The following is a 23,350-nucleotide window of genomic DNA, read 5'->3' on the forward strand; positions in this document are numbered from 1 at the left end:
CAGCCACCATCTCACGCACTAAGTCTCTGGGCTTCCATTGCTCAATTGTATTTTCATCCCTAGATTCTCTCTGAGGCAGCATTAAGGGTTTAGAGAAAATTTTTCATAGAGATTTAGGAGAGAGATTTCAAAAAGATTCTCAATGTAAATAATGGTGCATCTTCCCCCACCCAGCCCACAACAACCCTAAGCATCCTTTCTAATTTAGTATTAGTCATCATCTCTCTAGACTTCGTCAGCATTAACTGAAGGTCATTCTCTGGAAAACAAAACACGCATCACTCTCCCACACGGAGCTTCTAAACAAAAATGCTCATGTCCCATCTCTTTTTGGAGCTTTCCCTTCGCATTCTTTTGACGAACAAGACACACTTCTCCCCCATCCAGAAAGTTGTGCTTGTGGAAGGCGTCAGACTGCCCGCCCTGGAGATGGAAGTTTTCTGGTTTTCCACAGCAAAGGCAGCAGCCGACTTTTCCCCGTACTGACTCACCAGAGCACCTCAACCCTGACTTAGAGTGACCCCCTGCAGAGCTAAGACAGTAGTTCAGTCTGAATATTCATTCATTGCTTGGTATTCCACAGGGAAACAACCAGCAAGGGTGCCCATTGTAGCACTCTCTGTTTGGGAGGTAACCTGCACAGCTCACACTAGTAACTGGTCACTACCAAGCTTAACTGGACTTTAAGTGGCAGATTAGCAGTGAAATGTTGTATAGCAAACCTGCAGAGTTTTCATCCTCATAACTCAAGGAAGAAAAATGTTAGTGTGTTAGTAGACTTTTCTCACTTCAAATAAGGGCTACAGCTGATTGCTTTGGGTAATCACAATGAAGGGGTGGAGCTAGTCTCGTCATGCAATTTTGAAGTATAGAAACCTTAAACACACGACAGTGGTGACAACGACATCAGCAGTTTCAGTTTTCATATACTAGGTTTCCCATTTCACACAGCACACCTGCTGCCCTTTTGGTACCATGCACCATCTGGCAGCACTGTTGTATACAATTTATACATGAAGACTATGTTGTCTTATAATCAAATACAGTTTCCACAAAGGGATTAGGATTTCAGCACTAAGATAATGTTACACTATTGCTTCAGCCAGCTTGGAATAGTGGGTTAAGTTTTCCTGGAACATCTGGAGAGGCTTGGAAAGAGAGGTTTTAAGTTTGGTTTGGTTCTTCTATGTTCTTTTTAAAAAAAAAAAAAAAAAAAAAAAGCCAAAGCCATTTTTGCATTGTTTTAGGAAAGAAAGTGGGAAGAAACCATAAAAAAAGTTAGTAAGAATTTCTCTAACACAAGTGTTTAATGTTACTGCCACCACCTAGCTTTTATGCAACAGTTGCCGTCTCTAGATTTCAAAGCACTTTACAAAGGAGGTCAGTGTCATGATCCCTATTTTACAGATGGAGGAAGCAGAGGCCTGGAGAAGTGAATTGACATGGCCAGGTCACTCAGCCGGCCAGCAGCAGAGCCAGGGAGAGAACTCAGGTCTATTGAATGGAATCCAGGACCCTACTCCCACATGCAGGCTTTTGATGTCTCAGTGCAGTTCTACCCTGCACCCTTTACATTTGGGGGGCTCACGGCACTTAAAACAGCAGCCTTGGTCCTCAAAATACTAGTCTTATTTTATTCTCCATTTCCCCATGGATGCCTCAGTGGAAGGGGCCTTCCTTGGGCACTGACTCTCCTGCTGTCTCTGCAGCCCAGTCAGTTGGCATGGGCCAGCCTTGGGTCTTTATTTGCAGTGCAGACATACCTTAAGAGGCCTCTGGATCTTGAGACCTGCTGGAGTTGCTTCCTCCCCCCCTTCCTTTGCAGAGGCTCCCCATTCTGGTTCCCTCCCACTCAAATTCACCTGCATGTCTGACTCAGCATTCGCATTCCTATTCCTCTTCCTCACCATACAATCGGGTAAGGGAGCTGCTGGCCCAGGGGCTCACATACCATAGTGACAGGCATGGTAAAAAGAATAACCTATGCAGACTCCACTGTGTTCATCCTCTCCATGCACTCCAATCACGGTGGAGCAGCTCTTAGCTTATCCAAAGTGGCTCCCCTTAACCCTTCCTGGAAATGGACAAGCTGCCTTCTTCATCGTCTCACAGGAAGCCCTGTCCTATTTCATCTTTAATAGTGCCCCAAGTACCTGATTCACAATCTATTTCTATTCATTTGCCTGTGGAATTACCGCCCTTCTGCATCATCCCTCACGCAAAGCAAAAAGAATTTAGGCCTTGTGGCATGCAACAAAGCTAACTCAAACTGAGCAAGGGACTTGAAGCAAGCAGCTCCTTATTGATCTCACCCTTTGGGTGGCATGATTGAGCATCTCTTGCCAGGCAGAGTCAAACTGACGCTTGTCATCCTCCAGCAGCCTCTGTTCAGCGAGTGAAATGGTCTCCTTGGCAGCACGCAGCACCTCAGTAGCTCTCTGGAAATCCTGGGTCGCTTTCTGAGCTTCCAGTTGTGCCTAGAAAACAGACACTGCAATTAGGCATCAACGAACTCTTAAGTGTGACAGTACTTAAAAATAGCTAAGACCAGGATTTTAAGGACAAAAACACTTCGGTGTTTTGATTTCCCACCCTTTTGTTTGGCAGCACATACATATTTCCTTGCCTGGGTCACTGCTAGTTCATATCACACATGTCCTCTGTAAAGCATTACCATGCTGTTCACATCCAATAAATCCAAAATGCAGGAGATCAGAGTTCTGCATAATAAGCATCTGGATGACAGATGGAGAAATACTGTGTGAAACAGCTTTAATCCATCAGGAAGAAACAGGAGGCAGCAAGACAAAAACTCCTAATATCTCTGCTCTCCATAGCCAACTTGGTGTTGCATTTCACAAGAATGCAATGGGGAACAACATTTTGTGAGTGCAGAATCTAAGTCAATACCAATTTTTTAGTCACTGCAGTATTTACCAAGCAGAAGAGCATTTCTGAGCGGTTACGTTATTACACAGCACGATGCACAGATTTCCAGGGAAGAGAGCTGTAACCCAGTTCTACATATTCTCTTCTACTCTGTTCTGACAGGGGTAGAGAAGGCACTGCAGGTCCCAGGTCTGACGCATAGGGGAGAGGGAAGAATGGAGGTAGCCAAACAGTTAAGTGCAGTACTTTATACTGTGTAGACCAATGTTCAGTGGATATGCTGATTTGGTTCAGTCTCCAGTCCTGGGTCAGTCGTTCAAACCTAGGGATCCTCTTATCAACAGCTGTGTTTGAAGTAGTAGTATTTAAAAGTCTGGATGAGAGCTATGAAATAACTGGTTTTATAATGACCTAAATTCTAGCTCCATGAGCAAGTATCCTACCAAGATATTAAGTTATAATACTTCCAACCAATGAAAATACAAGTTAATACAATAAATTTGTCCTGTGATACCTTTATCTGACTTTTGAGGGTTGGACATTTACTTAGATATTTCAAAAAGCTGCTGGTTTTACAAATTAATCTTTTTAAAAGAACGGGGCTCAAGTGACCATATTGTATTCCCAGTCAAAATTGTCTTTAGACTGGGGAGTGTTCAAATCCAGGTTCTCAGTGTTGAACCATCTGGTTTTCATGGCTGAAACACACTACACATCAGTCTTCCAAAAACCCGCAGCCAATGTGGTATCAGCAACCATTTGCCCATGCGGCTGGACCAGGAAGAAAAATTGGGTGGCACAGCAACCAATAAAATATAAATACAGCCACGATCGCTGCATATTCCTATGAACTGCAGTTACCAGACAACAGGGATTATAAAGTCTAATGTTCATCAGCCTGTACTATTATATTTTGGCACCAATGACTTGTGTTAAATGTTTGTTGAAGAGAGATGGTTGGTTTTAAGAAGATAAATTATAGGAAACAATCGTTTTAAAAAACCTAGTTTCAAGTTACTGGAAATTTCCATATTTTTAAAATGAATACTCCTCATTTTTTTATGGTTATTCCTGAATCAACTCAGCTATCTGGGGTTTTTTGATCTTTAGGTTGTTTTTAAGATTAGAGGTGTTTGTCAGAAGCTCATACACTACTTTCAATATCATACCACTTACCTATGAACATCCATTTAGTATACCACATTAGAAGCCCTTTTTAGGGTGTGAGTTTTGTTGTTTAACTGAAGGTCATAGCCTTTTATATTCTAAATTTGTTTTGTTTTTTAAATGAAAAAAGGGTTTCCAGCTCTTCTGCCTGGGAAGAAAACCTTTCAATTATAAGCAACTGCATTAGATTCCTTTAGCATACAGCACTGGGGAAGATGAAATTTTCAGTTACACTTCAATAGTTTTTAAATCAAATTAACCAATCTACTGAATGTCAGCTTTGACCAGTGTGACAGGGTTGGGCTAGATGGCTATAGGAGAGTAACAGAAGGCAGATATATTAGCCCCAGGCTAAGTAGGTCCCTTTTCCCTGGGTAAGGTAACAGGGAAGGGTTTTTTGTTTGTTTTTTTTTGAAACAGAAAAGAATTTTATTGTGTTACACTTGCAAAGAATTACCAAAGAAAACAAAACAAACTATGCAACAAAACAATGCACACAGAAGATATAACACAGCAGCTTTCAGGAGGGAGAAGTATTTAGGCTAGCCTGGGCCCAGAGCAGGGGGGCTTCCTCGACACTCGTGGTCTTCCACCCTCCTGAGTTACCTGGTGGCCTAGAGCGAGGGGGCTTCCTCGACACTTGTGGTCTTCCACCCCCTCAAGTTACCTAGTGCCGCGCCCAGTGTCACCGATTATCCCTCTCCTGAGAGTGCCCGGCAAGATGGGCACGGCTGCGGGGTAGGCGGTTTGGGGGTGGGGGGTAGACACCCATGTATTATAGGACCCCTCCTAGATGACAGTAATGATAGTATCCACAGAGGCAAAGGCTGGGGCTGGCATCTCTCGCTCTTCCCCTCAATCAAAGGGTCAGACAGAGGGAACCGGACGGGGTCACCGAGCAGAGAACCCCGGACAGCGCCCACCGCTCCTTGAAGGCGTCAAGGGAGTCGGTGGATGCCGCCCAGAGGAACTCCGCCCGGATACGTGAATGTACGAGGATCGGAAAAAGGCCCTACAATCGCCGGACGCTTCATGGGCCAACCTCCCCTCTCTGGTTTTATAGATGGCTGTTTTAGCCAAGGCTAGGAGGAGGTTAACCAGGAGATCTCGCGATTTTGTGGGGCCACGGATGGGGAGTGTATAGATAAAAAGGTGAGGGGAGAAATGAAGCCAAAAGCACAATAGAATATTTGTGAGGAGCCGGAAAAGGGGCTGCAATCTGGCACACTCTAGATATACGTGTGCCAGGGTTTGCCTCACATTACAAAAAGGGCAAGTATCCAGGATGGGGGTAAACCGTGTCAGAAATACGCCCGTGCTCACAGCTCCGTGAAGGAGCCGCCAACTGATGTCCCCGATGGGCCTCGGGACCAAGGTGGAATATAGGCTGGCCCATCGAGGTTGCTCACCCTCCAAAGGTGGCAGGAGGTCCCGCCACTTTGTATCAGGGCGGGACACCAGGGTGTGGGCGTGAAGGGTGTGAAGCGTGAGTGTGTATAAATATTTCCGTGGTGCGATTTGAAAACTGACCGGCTGTAGTTCATGCAGCCGGCTTGCAGTGAAAGGGTGAGGGGTTTGTTGGGATCGGCAGGGTAGGGGCCCAATGGAAAGGTCCGGCGGGCCTGGGGTGGAGGATGGGCGGGGTGCGCCCTCGCGCAAGGCTCGGTTGACATAAGCCCGAGCAGCAGGGGTCAAGGCGGCCTCACCTCCTGAAGTACGCGCCAGGGGGTACGGGGGCTGGAGAGCCCCATGCACCGAGCGAGCATCAGGGGATCCAGCCAGTCTCTCCGGTCGTAGTGCAGGAGGTCTCCGACCCTCGAGACTTCCGCGAGGACCAACTTCTGGCGCACCGAGCGAGATTCCGCCACCTGCACACGGAGTTGGGGATTGAGTAGCAGGGGCTCCGTGAGGAGATCTGCTCCCACGGTGGCCGCCACGGACCTGGTCGTTAGAAACAGTTTCCAGGTCCGGAGGAGATCCTGGTAGAAGACCGGCAGCCCGGAGAGGTCTCGCGGAAAACCTCTTGGACAAAGACAAAAGAGCTGCCGGTCGTATCGGAGCCCTTGGAAGCGGTGCAGGAAGGCGTGCGCCAGTATGCTCCACGTCGAACTACCTATACTATAAAGGAGCCTCTGCAGGGCCTGGAGGCGGAAAACGCGGACCTGAGTGTACAGACACTTCAGGCCCTGCCCTCCTTCCTTCAGGGGTAAGTGAAGAACTCCAACAGGGGCCCAGTGCATTCCTGACCACAAGAACTCTAGAATCAATCTCTGGAGGTGGGTCAGGAAACCCGGGGCTGGGGCCAGGGTGTTGAGCCAGTACCAGAGCGTGGACAGGACTAGTTGGTTAAGCACCAGTGCTCTCCATCGGAGGGAGAGACATCGGAGTAGCCTCATCCATTTCCGGATCCGCTCTATCACCCCGCCCTCTAAATTTTGCCAGTTCTCCGGCGGGGAAGGGTGCGTGGCGGAAAGGTAAATGCCAAGAGAGAACAGTGGACCCGCACTCCACTGGATGGTCTGAACCGCGGGTGGGAGGGAGCTTACTTGCCGCCAGTCCCCCACTGCCAAGCCAGAGCTCTTGACCCAGTTGACTCGGGCGGAGGAGGCTGCCGAATAGATGGCCTGGCATGCCTCCGCTCGCGCCAAGTTGCCCAGGTCCTGGACCACGAGTACGTCATCGGCGTATGCCGACAGGACCAGCTGCAGCTCCGGCTCCCGCAGCACCAACCCTGTCAATCTCCTGCGGAGGAGACAGAGGAAAGGCTCGACTGCCAGAGCGTACAGCTGGCCCGAGAGGGGGCACCCCTGCCGCACTCCTCGCCCGAAGCTGACCGGATCAGTCAGGGTCCAGTTGAGCCTAACCAAACACTCCGCGGAGGCATACAGCACCCGGAGAAAACTCACAAACTGAGGTCCGAAACCAAACGCCTGCAGAGTGCTCAGGAGGTACCCATGGTCCACTCTATCGAACGCCTTTTCCTGATCAAGAGACAGGAGGGCGAACGACAGACCATCTCTACGCCCGAGTTCCAAAAGGTCTCGGACTAGAAATAGGTTGTCAAAAATGCTGCGACCCGGGACAGCATAGGTCTGGTCTGGGTGGATCACGTCCGCCATCACGGACCCTAGCCACAGTGAGATTGCTTTTGCTACGATTTTGTAATCCGTGCTAAGGAGTGAAACGGGAAGCCAGTTTCGTAAATCGCGGAGGTCCCCCTTCTTCGGCAACCAGGCGAGCACTGCTCGCCTGCATGACAGAGGGAGGACCCCGCTCTGCAAGGACTCAGCCCAGACAATGACTAGGTCTGGGCCGAGGATGTCCCAGAACGCGCGGTAAAACTCCACGGTCAGCCCGTCCATGCCCGGAGATTTATTGGTGGGCATACGACGGAGGGCTTCCGACAACTCGGCCAGGGTGAGAGGCAGCTCTAGCCGGTCTCTGTCACCCACGCTGACTGTGGGGAGTTCCTCCCAGAGCACCCTGCAAGCGCCAGGATCGGTCGGATCCGAGGAGAAAAGGCTTGTGTAGAAGTCACGGGCCCTCCCACACATCTGCTCCTGGGAGCAAGAGGTGCTAGGAGCTGAGAGTGAGAACGCGGACTGTTGGAGGACTGAGGAGTACAAGCATTATCAGACACCAGGAGGAAGGTCCTATGGTGAGAATAAAGAAGGGGTTGGGAGGAGGCCATGGGGAAGTAGCCCAGGTAGTTGTAGCTGTCGCACAGCTGTTCCAGGAGGCACTCTAGACAGCTGCATTCCACAGGGCCCTGGGCTGGAACCCGGAGTAGAGGGCGGGCCTGGGTTCCCCTCAAATCCTCCCAACTCCTGGTCAGACACAGGAGTCGTCAACCTGGACTGTGGGTTCAGAAAAACGGCCAAGCTGAGGGCTGCCGTGAAGCTCCAAGGCGAGCAAATCCGCCAATAAGCGCAAGACCCACCAAGGTAGAGCAGGAACTTTGTCACACCAGATATGACAGAACACCCTAAAAACCACGAGTTTACATTTTCACAGACCTGAGGAAGAGCTCTGTGTAAGCTCAAAAGCTTGCTCTCTCACCAACAGAAGTTGGTCCAATAAAATATATTACCTCACTCACCGTGTCAGGGCCGTCCTCAGCTATTCTGGGGCCCTACGCAGCCCCCCCAAGGGGGGGGTGCCCAGGCCTCTTTTTTGGGGGGGGGGCTGGCTTGAGAGGCAGGGGGGAACCTCCCCCCAGCACTCACTGGTGGTGCAGCTGGGGCCAGGTCGCTACACTTCCCACCGCCGGTGAGTACAGGCCCAGCCCTGCTGCAGTCCTCAGGGGAGCAGGGGCGGGGCTGGGGCAGAGCAGGGGCAGAGCAGGGGCCATGGGGAAGGGGCAGGGCAGGGGCTGGAGCAGCACACAACTGCGCAGGGCACCAGGAAATGTGGTGCCCCAAATTTCCTGGTGCCCTACGCAGCTGCATACTTTGCGTATGGGTAGGGACGGCCCTGCACCTTGTCTCTCTAACATTTGGAAAGGGGTTTGGACCTGAAACAGTGCAAAGGATTCTGGAATATACGGTCACGTGGGGGGGAAATAGATGGTTTTGGTGTTGCAGGCGGAAAAAGGTGGTCACTTGGGAAAAGGCTGCTAATCTCTGCTTTAGAATATGAAATAAGCAGAACAGCAATTTTTTGAAAGAGCTGTTTGCAGCTTGTTCTCAGCACCAGATGTATCAGACTTCACGCTTGTTTGTTTTTGTAGTTACAGAAACAAGGCCTCCCAAGGGGAAAAAAGTATCACCTAACTTAAACAAGAGTTTCAAAAGGCAAAAACCACATTCAGTTCCCCTCAAAAGCTTCTGAAATGCTAGCAAGCTCTTTCGACTTCTTCCCTGTTCTATCATACTTCAGAAATGTGTTTTACCGCACACTGATGGTGGATAAATATATTCATGCTGGAGCTTCTCTATTAGCCTAGAAAAATCAGAAGCCATAACAGTAAGGATGTGTTTTTACCCTCACCACTACCAGCCCTGAGCATACTTGGCACACTGCCATGCACACAGATCTATCCAACCAACCCCCTTGCTGCTTTCAGTCAGCTTACAACCTACGGTCCTTTAACAGGTCTTCTTAGCTGCCAGAGCCCTAAAACATTAGAGAGCATTTAATTTCTGGTAAAACTGCACATCATGAACACATTGTGCTTTGTACCAAGATTAGTGGATAAGCGATGTTTTTGCCAGCCCAGTGCCAGTTCACTGTTAAGGCAGTCTGACAGGCAGGCTCACGACAGCTAAAAAACTCCAGCTGCTCACTCCAAGTGAATAAATGCATTTTATAAATCCTAAACCCCTGTGGGAATGTAATATTTTAAATTAAGCAACTAGCTCTCTGCCTTTGCCTTTGGTATCTAGTGGATATAGAAAAATCTTCAGATGATCTTTAAACAAGGTTTGGTCTGTGCCTTTGATAAAACACATTAGAGGAGCATAAATCTCAGTCCCAAAAATATCCTCTGTGGCTTACTGGGAAGTCATAACTACTTGTTCTTCCAATAAGTTTGGTCTGTCCTGGTAAAGAGGTCACTGCAACTGAAGGTCAGAAGTTCTCCATAAAGAGTTGGCTGACAGCCGACCCTGGGTGCTGGGAAAAAAGGTTTTCACTTTCAAGAAGGCCATGTGCGAGATAAAGGGCTCTAAGAATTTCACCTGGCTAATCCAATAAAGTAATGTTATGGAATAAGCTTTCTGAAGCCCAGAATCAAGGGTTTTAGCTGCACAATTCTCCCACTGACTTTAAAAGAAGTTGAGCTCCTAAAGCCCTGTGCAACACATTTAACGTTTAATGGTCCTGCAATCATTCATACCTCCTTTCATTATATGTTTAAAATAAAATTGGCTCAGCACTGAGAAAATGCTCTATCTGTGCAGATCTCCATTCATCACAGGTGCATTTTAGGGCCAATGAAATCATCTAGTCCTTCCCCAAGCAAAAGGACAGGTTGCTCTATCTATTTCTTTCAGTACGAAATACAATTCTCTCTTGAAGCCATCTAGCTTTTATGCCTCACAGCTTCGCCTGGAAGCCACTGCCAAACCGCAATGGAGAATTTTCTTCACTCTATCACCATACCTTGAATGTTCAAGATGGAGGTCGAGGTCATTATTTGTAGTCTTGTCCTTTTGTGTATGTTAGTAAATTCTTCCCCCAATACCATCCCACTTTTTTTTTTTTTACACTTCTCCTCCTGTATTAAAGGTCTGTGTGTTGTGCCCTCCCCCTTTGCCAATTCTCTTCCAAATTAAAGGCATCTCCAAAATGTTTATACTGGAGGATGCAGTTGTTGGACCGTGTTCATCCCACTTGCTAAGTGGCTTCTCTACCACTGGAGCCAAATGCCCCATTAGTGTCACAAAAGGCAGCTGATCTAATTCATACAATGATGCTGATATGGCATCAACTCCTACCAACACAAAAAACAGAGATTAAGAATATTAAAACAAAGCCAGCATATTCATTCTTCTTTCTTTCCTTTCATACACACTTTTTTTTTTTTTTTTTTTTTGGTCTACCAAGTTACACAAGCAGGCGAACCAATTCGTTTATACAAAGCCATAATGCAGCCCAGCTTCAGCATTCCTTCAAGGTTAACTGACAACTAAGGGTACACTGCGACAGCTATGATCTCCAACTATATGTGGGTAATAGCAGAACTCAAGAACAGGCACAGAAAGGGCTGCGAGTGGGATAAATCTGCTTGTATCGCAACAGAATTTCTCCTCCTTGGCCCATTTTATTCACCAAGGACCTGAACCTGTGCACACTTACACATATTGTAACTGTAAGGGGACTCATTCAAGTAACTTGTGTGCATAAGTGCTTGCAGGACTAGAACCTAATATAGCAACAGGCAAGGGTTCCATTACGGTCAATGCAGAGCAGTTATTTTAAAATGCTTTTAAAGCAGCTTCCAGTAAGGAGGATGCAAGTTTGGGTATCAGTGAGGAAAAATCAATCTGCAAATTCAGATGCTGCAGAGAACTTAATATGTGTATTAAAATTAAGAAAAAGTACAAAGGTACAGTGTAGTCAACCTGTACACTGCGTAGGTCCTTATAGCACTATCTGCCAAACAGTCATTTTACTTTGGACCTTACAGTGTATCCCAAGTACAGCAGAACCTCAGAGTTTTGAACACCAGAGCTACAAACTGACCAGTCAACCACACTCCTCATTTGGAACCAGAAGTACATAATCAGGCAGCAGTAGAGACAAAAGAAACCAAATAGAGCACATTACTGTGTTAAATGTACACTACTAAAAAAAAATATAAAGGGAAAGCAAAATTTTTCTTCTGCATAGTAAAGTTTCAGAGCTATACTAAGTCAATGTTCAACTGTAAACTTTTGAAAGAACAACCATAACGTTTTGTTCAGAGTTACGAGCATTTCAGAGTTATGAACAACCTCCATTCCCAAGGTGTTTGTAACTCTGAGGTTCCACTGTAAATGGCATACACAATTCCTTTTTATAAAAATCCCTTGACTGAAACAAAGAGAATGTAACTATTTATTTAAGTAAGGAACTGGGAAACCACATGTTATAGCCCAAGGTCACTGCTCTAAGCTATTTGGTTTATTAACGTGAAACCCATGTATTTCAGGCCTGCTAATCTTTAAACAAGTGTTTAAAATTTGTCTTGCTACTAGCCAGTACTTGCTTACTACTCAAAAATAATTAACTGGCTCCCAGCTAGATTTCTGAGAGACAAATAGAAAGTTTCATATACTTCCATTTAGGCTATCTCCTCTTACGTAAGTAATTACTCATTTGGTTAAGATACTAAGTACAAGAAAGAACATTAGGTACTCTGTTATATCATCACCAGAGTTGCCATATTTAATTATTTGCAACATGGGGCAAGATCACTCCCAAACTGTTTTTGAACTATTTTTAGCACTATCCAAGGCTTTTAGCCCTTGTGCACACTCATTGACCAGTGAAAGCCGTCGTTACATCTTCACCATGGTGAGCCCTTCTTAATTATTACTGGGGTGGGTTTACCTATTTGACAGCCAATGAGTCCTGAGCAAACAAGCGCTCTTTCTAGCTACCAGAATTATTGACTGAATATAGCAGCCAATCAATGTCTGTTATTTTGGACCTGGTTTCCCCACTCTTGACTTTACTGTAGCTGAATATAAGAAGTGTTCGATTTTACTAGATAGTCATTCTCCAGTCTAAAGACGGTTTCCACATGGATGTGTTGTCATACTTCACACTGAAGTCAAATGTTGTTCAAATAAGATGGTAATGTTACTTTTCTACAGCCTCCTTCATACACTCAAACATTCCAGAGAGCACAAGAAACAACTAAAAGGAAAAGAAAGGATTATATAGTCCCAGACATCATAGTTTCCAACCATCTAAATATGGGCCTAAGCACAACTCCAGATCTACAGAATCTTTTGGGTTATCGAATTTGCTGGGAAGCCGTGGAGAAACCTTTGCACAGCAAGAAAGGAAAGTTGCATCTGATGAGTATGCCAAGACATCCTTAACCCCGGGAAAATTAAACAATAGAAATAATAGTTAATTTGAGAGAAGGGGAGATATTTATTTTACCCTTTGTTGAAAGGATCCATGGTCTACTGAGCAGAGGGGATCTGAAGATACTGAACCGCTACCTAGAAATTTGAGAGTCTCCAGAAACATGTGACTCTTCAAACTTGTCGTCTCTGCCACAGGGCTCTAAGATAGGCTCCAATGGAAGAAAAGTGAAACTGTCCAGGGAACTATGGGGATTATGGAATGCCTGGAGGGCAAGATCAATACCTTTATAGAGGAAAGGGCTGCAAAGAGGAATCCACTTGAGTGTTTGGGGAGAGCCACAGAATGTGGGAGAACTGGGCCCAATTTCATCCCCTAAATTCAATGCTTAGCAGAAAAATAAAATCAAGAAATGAATGGGTTAATGCTTTAAAAAGGACACTGTTCCCTAGATTTCAAAGACCTACACAGGATTTAGCCACACCGTTTTCATGAGTCTCATTCACCTCTTTGAAAAAAACAATGTGTGCTTAAAAAAATAAATAAATAAAATTTAAAAAAAACCTCTCTCCTCAATTATCCTCTCCCCCTCAAAAATAAAAACAAAAAAACAAAAACAAAAACGAAAAAAGGAGTCAGATTAGAGGGACTGGGATGAGTCATCTCAAACGTAGAACGACCCAGCTCCACACACACGCAAATCAATCGCTTATAAAATTCAAAGCCTGTCCCCTAATGGCAGATTTACGAGAATCTCTACTGAGCTACATAAAAGTCTACAATTATTCTCTGCATTACTGTCAGAACATCCAATTTCTCTACTGTTTCTATCAAGAGCTTGAAACATCTCAGTATCTTTGAAGCTGACATAAGGAGCTATTACACTGCACAGAGGTTAAACTTGACATTTCAAAGACAGGTTTAAGGACTTTTTTAAAAAGTCATTTCAGTCCAACCATAAGACGTCCAACATCTTGGGCACAAACTATTTCCTCCCTGCACCATAAATAATGGAAATGCCTGTGGAATACAATGACCAGGTGTCCCTACTTTGTTATCGGACTCCTGCTTTTGATTAAATATCTTGTTTTTTTCCTTCTTCTGGAGGCTGAATTGTTACAGCTCATCACCTAGCCCAAATCTGAAGCTACATTTCCAGAAATAACAAGGCTCACACATTAACCCAGTGTGGCATCTAATTCAGCCTACCGCCTCTGCTCACATCACGTATGCAGTTGCTTTCCTGCATTCAAGAGATACGATCTTCCATGGCCTCTTAAAGAAAAAAAAATTTTAATCTGGACAAAAACTGAGTATTTAAAGAATTCAGTCAAGTTACAGAGGAGGCCTGCATCAATCATATGGCACTGCAATACGACTGACAAGAAGGGGACTCTATAAACTGGAGGCCCCTTCTCCTATGACAGCATCTATGCACAGACATCACTGGAAGCTCTCTAATTTCAGATGTTCCCATGAAGGCTTTAAGTTCTCCAGTCCTACTCTGGTGGGTGATAAGCCATCAAGCCTATTCCCCTCCATCATGCTCTTAGCCATTCAAAAGCTATTAGAGATTGCTTGATAAAACTGAGGTTTCATTCTCCCCACTCCATTGTCTAGTAAATTATGCTCTTTGTGATGCATTTGAATAAGGCATATATGGAGACCCCAGAAAACGCATCACACATCCAGTCCTCGCTTGTTAGAGAGGTTGTCCCAGGTTGCAAGTCAGACTGCAGTTACTCCCCTTATTTAGCACGTCTATGGCATCAAAGGCTGCCATGCTGTACTCACTAATACTGTACAAACAGCCTTCTTGTGCAGCCAGCACCATCTGTTAGTGGTGTATTTCAGCATGGCCAAAAATAAAACATAGAAACTACCCATCCCTCCCTCCCTCCCTCCTAAAGATGGGTTTACAATAACTTGGCCAGTTGTATAAGTAATCCTTGTTGTCAAGAAGAGAGCTAGAATGCCAGGATGAAATATGGAGTTCTTCATCTAGATTATAAGACCCTGCACAACAAAATCTCTATGGCACATACTGTAAGTCTAAAGTTATATTTTGCAATTGGTTGTAAAGTTCACAGGAGCCTGCCTACATGTTTCTTTGCATCTGACAGCAGCCTTCCCTACTGAAGTCCTAAAAACAGATGCTGCAAGATTTAAGTGGACTGCCATTGTACATTTCTCTTTATAATTACTTGAAATAATAAGTGTTCAGCGAACCAGGCTGCACACTATAATCACATCTTATTTAATCATCAAAGCAGCAGCAGGTTCTCAGAGGGTTGACATTAAGGATCTGTAAACACTTCCCTACCAGAGATACTAGCATAAGCAAAAAGAAAATGTATGAAACATGAAGACTTTGGGTTTCCAGTCTCAACTACAATGGGCTGTTGAGGACATGTGCTCAGTCCTTGGAAAGCCTCACACCAACCAGCAGTGACCCAATTCTTTGGTTGGGTAAGGAGCAGCAAGGGTGTGCTCTGAAGGCAAAGCTCAGCCAATTCTACTCCACTACAAAGAAGGTGGTTGGTACTTACAGAGCATAAAAGATGCTTAAGGGGGCCAAAAGTGGTCAGGAATACAAGCAGACCTGCCAGTAGTAAAGAGCCTGGATAGCAGCAGTTGCGAGAAGCTTATGTAAGGATGGATTTTAAATTGTTTGCAGCAACAAATCTTCAAAAAAAAAAAAAAAAAAAAAAAAGTAGCTGCAATTGACTACCCCCCTATATTCCACCCTACACGCTATTGTAGTGATCCTTGTACAAAATATGCCTTGTGAGGTATCATTTGAAAACTAAAAACTGACTGGTCAATAATATGGTGAAATGTATGGACACAATGCATATTAAGAGTTATGAACATAAACTGAAATTATGACTGAAGTGTTCTTACCAGACAAGTCTGGGGAGGAGGGCACACCTGTTTCTCAAAGACAAAAGACAACCTGATGCCTCTAGTGAGGTGTCAAAGGTGGTTGGCCATCACTAGTCGAGCAGCCATTCTTTGTTAAAATGCTAATTGATCTGCAAACATCAACATGGAACCTCTTTCACCGTGAGTCTCCATGCCTCCATCCTCTCAGTGGGAAGGAATTTTATCTAAGGGTAACTCACCCACCCTCAGGTGACTGGACTATAAAAGTGAGGGGCAAACACACCCCCAGAAATTTTTTTTCTTTCTCTCCCTAGCTCTCTCTCACTCTCTTTTACCTAAGATGACAAAGGAACCAGCCCTTTGAACACCGATCCTGACTGGAGAATTTGGTCAGCCATGTTGCTGGGAACCTAGGGTAAGATTTCAACCTTGAACCAAGTCTAGTTTGTTATGTTTTAGTTACTAGAAAGTGTTTTATCTTTATTTCTCTTGTAACCATTTCTGACTAGAATACCTTGTACCTGTACTCATTTAAAACCTCTCTCTTTGTAGTTAAATTAGCTTGTTTTATTCTTTAATCAAAACTAATCCAGTATTGTGTCTAAAGTGAACTGTTGGGTAACTCCAATAAAAACAGCAAACTGTTGGATACTAACCCCCTTAACAGTGGCAATGGACCTTTAAATTCCAAACTGTCCAGGAGAGGGCTAGGCAGCACAGAACACATGTTTGGGGGGAAAATCCAGGCCTGGGAGCATGTGGGGGGTCACCCTGCTGTGAGTGTGGCTGCTATGCAGCTGACAGGCTGCTGGAGCCAGAGTTGCTGGACCAGGACTGGAGCAATACACAGACCCTCAGAGCGTGACCTGCATGCTATCTGGTTGTTTGTGAGAGGCCCAGGCTGGGAGTAACATCAGCTAGGCATTGTGAGACACCCAAGATTGCAGACAGGTGGTGACACAGCCTGTCACTGGTCTGGACTGCAACCCAGAGTGTCATAGCAGCCCAGAACACTCTTTACCTAATCAAAACTTAAGCAAAGATGAGATAGGGAGGGAGGGAAGAAGTACGGACAGGTCTTCCACAGTCCTGCCAGTGACATTTATCTTCTTTCTCATGATGTTATGGCAAGTTACCTTCCTTGAAATAGGGGTTCTTTTATTTCTGCAGCTAAACTACTCAAATATCCAAATCTCAACCCTTCCTGATCCACCAAACGTATAGGGCACAAACTAGCCTCTGCCACCTCTTTCTATCCTGGGCCACTCTTTGCATGGCCTCTATGTTAAGAATAAATAAAACCCACACTCGCTTGTCAGAGCAGCCTCCTACTCACTATTAACAGCCTAATGGGAAGAGGAATATATTCAGGATCTTTAATTCACCAATCTGATCTCCAGTGGTGACTTTTCAAGTCTCACTGGGAAGCATCCATTGTCTTCCCGCTGGTTTAGAACAGGTTGTCCAAAACACCCAGTATTCCTCTACTCAGCCAGCTGACAAACCCAATGAATAAATGTTAAATCAAGGCCTAAAGAAAAATAAAGTCAGTCACCCAAAGCCTAATTGTCTGACCAAATAAAGTCTCCATGACCTCCCTTTTCCCTGGTCACACATATATCTGTGCCCTGAGGCAGCAGCAAAACAGAACGTTATCCAGGAATGATCAGACCAAAGACTGTGATGTGTCTTGCCTGATGTACTTGAAAGCAGGATGGGAACTATCACACAAACTTGACTGGTTCCTGTGTTCAGAGTACACTATATAGTGATTTACTGATGTTGATCTGATAGCTCTATGGCAGCACAAAAGGCACTCCATCAAATTTAGAGTGTGGCAAAAGATTTCCTTTCCCTAACCCAGAAGGCATCCTGCTTTGGAAATAAACGCTGCTTCTCTAGTTACTCTATTCCTTAGTGGAAAAGCAAGGAGTGACTTCCCTCCCTAAATAGTGCTATCATGTCAAACTCCCCTTCTTGCCATAATTCATCCTGGGCTTTGAGCTGAATTGGTGCCTGGTCACACAGCCAGAGTACACACCGCACTGAGTCTCACAAACATGAAGGAAGACAAATCTGTGCTGAAGGTTCCTTCACGGTCGTGCCAAGGGAACTCCGTGTTTCACAGGAAGACTGACGTCACCCTGCCCTTGATTCCCCATGGGGGTGGCAGGAGGTGAGCATCAAGATTTAATGACGTGCTTCATAATGAACATGAAGTAGTCAAGAGAGAAAAACATTGCCCTTCAGAGCAGGTCCACAGGGAATAAAATACAGGGAGGGTGTGGGAGAGAAAGAGCTGAAATAAAGGCCCAATTTAAGAATCAGTCACAACCCACACTAACTCCAGAAACCTTGATGCTATACGCAGATCCAGCTGAGCAGTTCTCCGTGCACTCTTCACATGGATTTCCCCTCACTAGCAACTCCCTTAGGTTGCCAGACTCCCCTTCATTCCCAGATAGGACAGAGAGGCTTGGAAGTAGGCTATGAGGTAAGCCTCCTTCTTCAGAGATGTTTCAGCCACCACTTTCTGGGATGGTTCTGTTCTGCCTCAAGAATTGCTCCAATTGCCCTTCACAGCTGCCAAGTGTGGTGGGGTTCTTTTAACCTGACCCTAAGTCCGATTTCTCTCTCCCTCTCAATATGGGCTCCCAGGTTACAGGAAGCCAGCATTTTAGAAAGGACTCTCCACTTTGCAGGACCTCTTTAAAAAGGAACATATACTACTATTACCCCTGTCACAATGCACTTCTGAGATCCACTTTAGATCTAAGCCACTTCTTAGCCAAGTGGCTCCTCTGCACAGGTGATGAGGAAATAGCTTTTCAAACCATTATGCCTGCCTTCCTATAGCAGTCGTCTACAGCAGACTTAAGCTATTTATTTCCACTTCTTAGCAGGAAAGTCTGTAGCATTCAATACAGGTCTGCAAGAGCAGCTCCCACTCTACAGTCTCCCTTCAAGTGTTCGCTCCTATATGAAACCCTTATTACAGCCACACTATAGACCAGGCGACCCAGTACACAGGTTGTGGATTGTTCTCATAGCTTGTCAAAAAACAAAAAAGGTCACAGAGTCGCTTTTACTGAACAGAACATTTACAAAGAATATCCAAGGAAGTGCTCTCAAGCTCTTCACAATCATTTCACAAGCGTTAGGCTTTAGTCATCCTCGTTAGAGGAGGTGCTGTTAATTCTGTTCCAATGTTAGTTCTCACAGGCCTTGTCATACTATTTGCACTCATTTTATTTATGAGCTAAATAGTTGTGAATATAAGCAGAACTGCAGTTTGCTAGCAGCAATATTGCATCTAAGATGAATGCAGTTATCCCCCATTTAAGAAGTTACAGTAATTATCCAAACACACTATATCTTACAATGATACTGCTGCATCATAGGTTTTGGCTGTAGAAAGCTGTGGGTCATTTTTTTTTTTAATTGAAAGGATTTGCAAAAATTCAAGACATTTAAAGATTCACTGTATCCAATTTCCTTCTTTTGCAGATGCTAAATGGTTAAACACACACTCTTTCAACCAGAAGAGGTCAGTTAGTTTGTCTACTGCACCTGTGCCAGTAGTTTTGCATTTCACTAACTCCATGGCAGGCTGCCAAATACAAATACAAGCTTGTCACAGTTTTGCTGACACGTAATTTTTGCTTCTCAAATTCCTCTCCCTCCACCTTTAACCAAGAAAAGTTTGCTAGTCAATATGAATGGCCCGTAGCTCTTTGCCTTCTAAACAGACAAAAGCAACAAGATTTTACATTCCAAATACGGTTGCATTTTGTGGTGAAGTGATCCCTGTATATATGGTTTCTAATGCACATAGGGTCTAGTTTGCAACAAAGAGATGTTACATAAGAACATAAGCCAAAAATATTACAAGAAAATTGGTTGTAGAGCCGGGCCAGGGAAGAAGTGCAAGACCTAAGAGGAAACAAACATGCATTCCTTTCAATGAATCTTTCTCCCAACATTTCTGAAACGTACCGTAGTGAGAGAGATACATAGATATGACTTGGCACACATCTTTCACCTCTTTTTGCCAGCAACAAGTTTTCTGATGGTCCTCCGTGGAAGCTGCGCAGAGAACAAACTGCAACCTGGCACAAAAAAAAATGCTTCTCCAGACCAAGCTCAATGCTAGACCTGCACAGCGTTCACCTCTTCCCCCACCCTGAATCTGAAGAATCAGGGAATGAGGAGGTATCAAGAGTACTGTACTGTAGCTCCCATTACCATCAGGGGTGACATTACCAGGGGTTATAGTCTCCATTATTCTGGTTAGTTTCACTAAGTCAGCTTGCTTTTTTTTAACATTTTTTTCCAGTCAGAAGTGGAGCAGCCCATTATTGCCTTCTCGAGTCACTGGTTCCTAGCTTGGCAATCAGTGAGGATCTCATGAAGAAGAATTCTTTACTCTTCTATAGCATCTTCCAGCCAAGGGCATCAAAGCACTTCTACATACATTAATAAATTAAGCTTTAGCAACCCACTGAAGCTGGGATCACCATTTTAATGTGCTCAAGGCCACATAACAGTTGGAAATCAAACCTCTCTCTGATTCACAGCCTGTGCTTCACAGTGATTCACGCTTGCTTTTGCACAGCTTGTTGTTCCCCAGTGACTGACAGCACATCTATGGTGGCAACACACCATTCCCAAATTCCCAGCCAGCTGATGAATCAAGACTCGCAGAAAATCCTCGTACAGTGGACCACTCTGGGCCCAATCTTGAGAGGTGCTAAGCAGCTTCAACTCTTCCTAAACTCTCTACAGCATCAGGCCCTGTCCCAGTGATTTCACCATTAATGTATTCTTGTGATTTCCTCTCCTCCGTTCCATTTGCAATTAGAAGCAGTCTCATTCTCAGACCAATTATCTATGGCAGCAGGCTAGGAACAACAGATTTCACACAAACAAGAAGCACTCATAGGAAAAAAAAGTGTGATGAGTTGCAAGGACAATGCTGACTTGCTAGCCCATGATGTAGCTAAATCATCTAATCTCGGTGCTCCTGGTTAAGGCAGGGCAAATGCTGGGCTGCTATTTTAGCCAACCTCTCATCTGAAGCCAGAAGAAAAGTGCTAAACCCTTTTATATGCTCAGCTTCCCAGGCAGTACATCTTCCTCCCCAAAGACACCTCACTAAGATATACTGTAGTAGTAGCCTGTAGGACAATATACAAAATAGCAAATCATCCCTGCCACAGACCTTCAAATTCCCCCCAAGGTTTTCAGGTCCTCAGTTTGCAGGATCACTTTGGCCCCATCACAAATTTAACGTTAATGCTTGGGTGTCAATAATCTGTGTCCCAGTTCCACGCAATGGATTGGAAGTGCAGAAAACCCAACTCCTAGCCCCAAGTGATCATCATTACACTGTACTAGTGCTTTGTCTCAGACAGCCAAAGCTGACTTTCTCCTGAAATATACCAGACAGACAAAACATTACAGGATTCTTACTTAGGAGATTCATTAGTCTTCAGTTCTTGACATTTTCCTGTCAGTGCAGAATTGCACAAGATAGGGTAGGGACAGGAGGTCTCAGGGTTCTCAGGCTGCCGTGAGGAACAGTAAATTCATCCTTAATTGGAAGCCTGATTTCATTTGTGTTTTTATGCTTCATGTCAGAACCCTTGACTTACTCCATTGTGATTGGCTTCGCCTTAATAAAGGCACTACCAATGTTTTCACAGGAGAATCATGTCAGTGCACTACCGAAGCCAACCATCTCATTATGACTCAACACAGCTTGCGTCAGACAACTCAGATGAGGGGGTGGCAATCATGTAGCATTCCGAATCCAAATTACTTGGGACAATTGGGCATTTCAGCCAATCGGAATGTCAACAGAAAGTCAGATCTTTGTTCCCAGAAGACACGAATTTATAGATCCGATTTTTACTTGCCTTCAAGAATTAAAAAACCACTTCCCTCTCTCCACGCCCACTCTGAAGAGGGAGCAAGTATTTTCAACTTAACTATTTCAGCTGTGGACAGCCTTGTGCTCAAGTTGGGAGGGAACTATATGATTCTATGGTGTTTGGATGAATGAAGATAATTCATATGTTATATAGTTATTAAGGTATAAAGGTAATTAGACAAGTAAGGGGGAGGTGCTCTGGAAAGGAATCGTTTTGTTACTTTAGTTCTCATCACTCCTCTACCCTCTGGGAATCAAAGTTTAAAAAGATTCCTGGATGACTGAAATGGATCAATATCCCGGTGCGAAGGAAATCACCCAATGTTTCATGATATCTTCCCCCAGTCTGAATCATTTTCCCTATAGCCTTTTTTAAAATTATATTCTGTTACACAAACTTAATAAAATTCAGATCATAAACTGCCTGGGGCAGAGAATGATTTCTGATAACATGCTTTGTAATCTTATGGCTCTCTCTGTTTTATTACATTTCTTGAACAGTATTCCCCTGGACCCTAAAGCTGTTAGGTTACAAAACCTTAGCATGCAAATAATCATAAGTTTTTTTGTTGGGAAGCAGGCTATAAATAGCTAGAAGATAAGCCTCCAAAAAGGAGACCATATCAAAGAATCTAAATAACATAGAACAGTATTAGTCTGAGTGAGCAGGCAAGTCTGAAGAGGATAGCATTTTACTTAAGCCTAACAGAATGAACTGAATAAATATGGTAATCTCTACTGATGAATCTGTCATTACTGGAGTATTAATATTGCAAGCCTATAAAAAATTTTCAGTGTTATCCACATTTTTTTAAATGCAATGGTTACATGTGTGTTTTGGAAATAAGATCTTTAACAGAGCGCAAACCTCTCCTTTCATAAGATGCTCTAGCTAGCATAACTAAAGGGCTTTTACAGACAGCGAATAGGTAGAGCAGTGTTTCCTAAATGGTGGGTCTCAACCCACCACAGGTTGCGGGAAGGTTCTAGATGAGTCACCATTTCCAGGGCCGGATCAACACATCACCTGGTGTAAGTAACATATACTCCTGGCCTGGTGCAGACAGGAGGCCAGGGTGGGGCAGGGGGAGTGGTTTGGAGGGCGAGAATGTCTTACACTCACCCTGTCCTGTGGGATGGGGCCCAGCTCCCCACTCCAGACACCGCAACCTGGCACATGGGATCACAATGCCTAGAGCTGGCAGCCAGGCCAGCCCTACAGGACAGATGCAGCCGCCACAGGGTGAATTCACTCTCCAAACCCCTGCACCACCATCATGTCTCCCCTCTGCATTGGGCCAGGATTAGGATTGCAGTGCTGGGGCAGAGAGCGCATGTATATAATGACGGATCACAAAAAGAGACAAAATCCAGGGGGTGGGTCGCCTTAGTAAAAAGTTTGGGAACCAATGACGTAGAGATAAAAAGTCATTTGCAGGGACTCAGCAGTAGCTGCCAAGTTCCGGTCACAGTGGACATTTTTGTAACCTGGTGCCTGAAGTTACGTACCTAACAAAGTGGTCCAATTTTCAGTAGTACAAAGCACCCACATCTATCATCGACTTCTAAGGGAGTAACTTACAAAGTCTTAAGTCCCTTGGTTTTACGCAGTCATTTTGCGTAGAACTATAAAAACATGCTTGATATAAAAATATATGTATTGCACAAATATTGCACATGCATTTCCTATCTTCAGAAAAAATCACCTCTGTGCTTCCAGGAGCTCTCACTCCCTTTACAGCCAGCAGCTCCAGCCACCCTGCTCCGCAGTCCAACTCAGCCCACTCACCTGCCCCAGGCAACTGGGCTTTTCCAATCAGTTAACAGATTCAGGTGCCTAACTTTGAACACCCAAGTTTGGATGATATTGCCCACAGCTGTCACACAAGTGCCATAATTCATGTCAGACAGGAGAGTTCAGACATCCCTGAATATTCACCCATTTCAGAGTAATAT

General features: G+C 44.8%; 1 protein-coding gene across 1 annotated transcript in view; it reads right to left on the reverse strand.

The window, feature by feature from the left end:
• SH3BP5 (SH3 domain binding protein 5) overlaps window positions 1-23,350 on the reverse strand; it is a 60,006-nt gene that overhangs the window by 22,932 nt on the left and 13,724 nt on the right. Inside the window, exon 4 of the mRNA XM_077811205.1 lies at window positions 2,313-2,477. Coding sequence (XP_077667331.1) covers window positions 2,313-2,477 — 165 coding nt within the window. The remainder of the gene's footprint in view (window positions 1-2,312; window positions 2,478-23,350) is intronic.

The sequence above is a fragment of the Eretmochelys imbricata genome, chromosome 2, assembly GCF_965152235.1.
Source record: "Eretmochelys imbricata isolate rEreImb1 chromosome 2, rEreImb1.hap1, whole genome shotgun sequence".
Lineage (NCBI taxonomy): Eukaryota > Metazoa > Chordata > Testudines > Cheloniidae > Eretmochelys > Eretmochelys imbricata.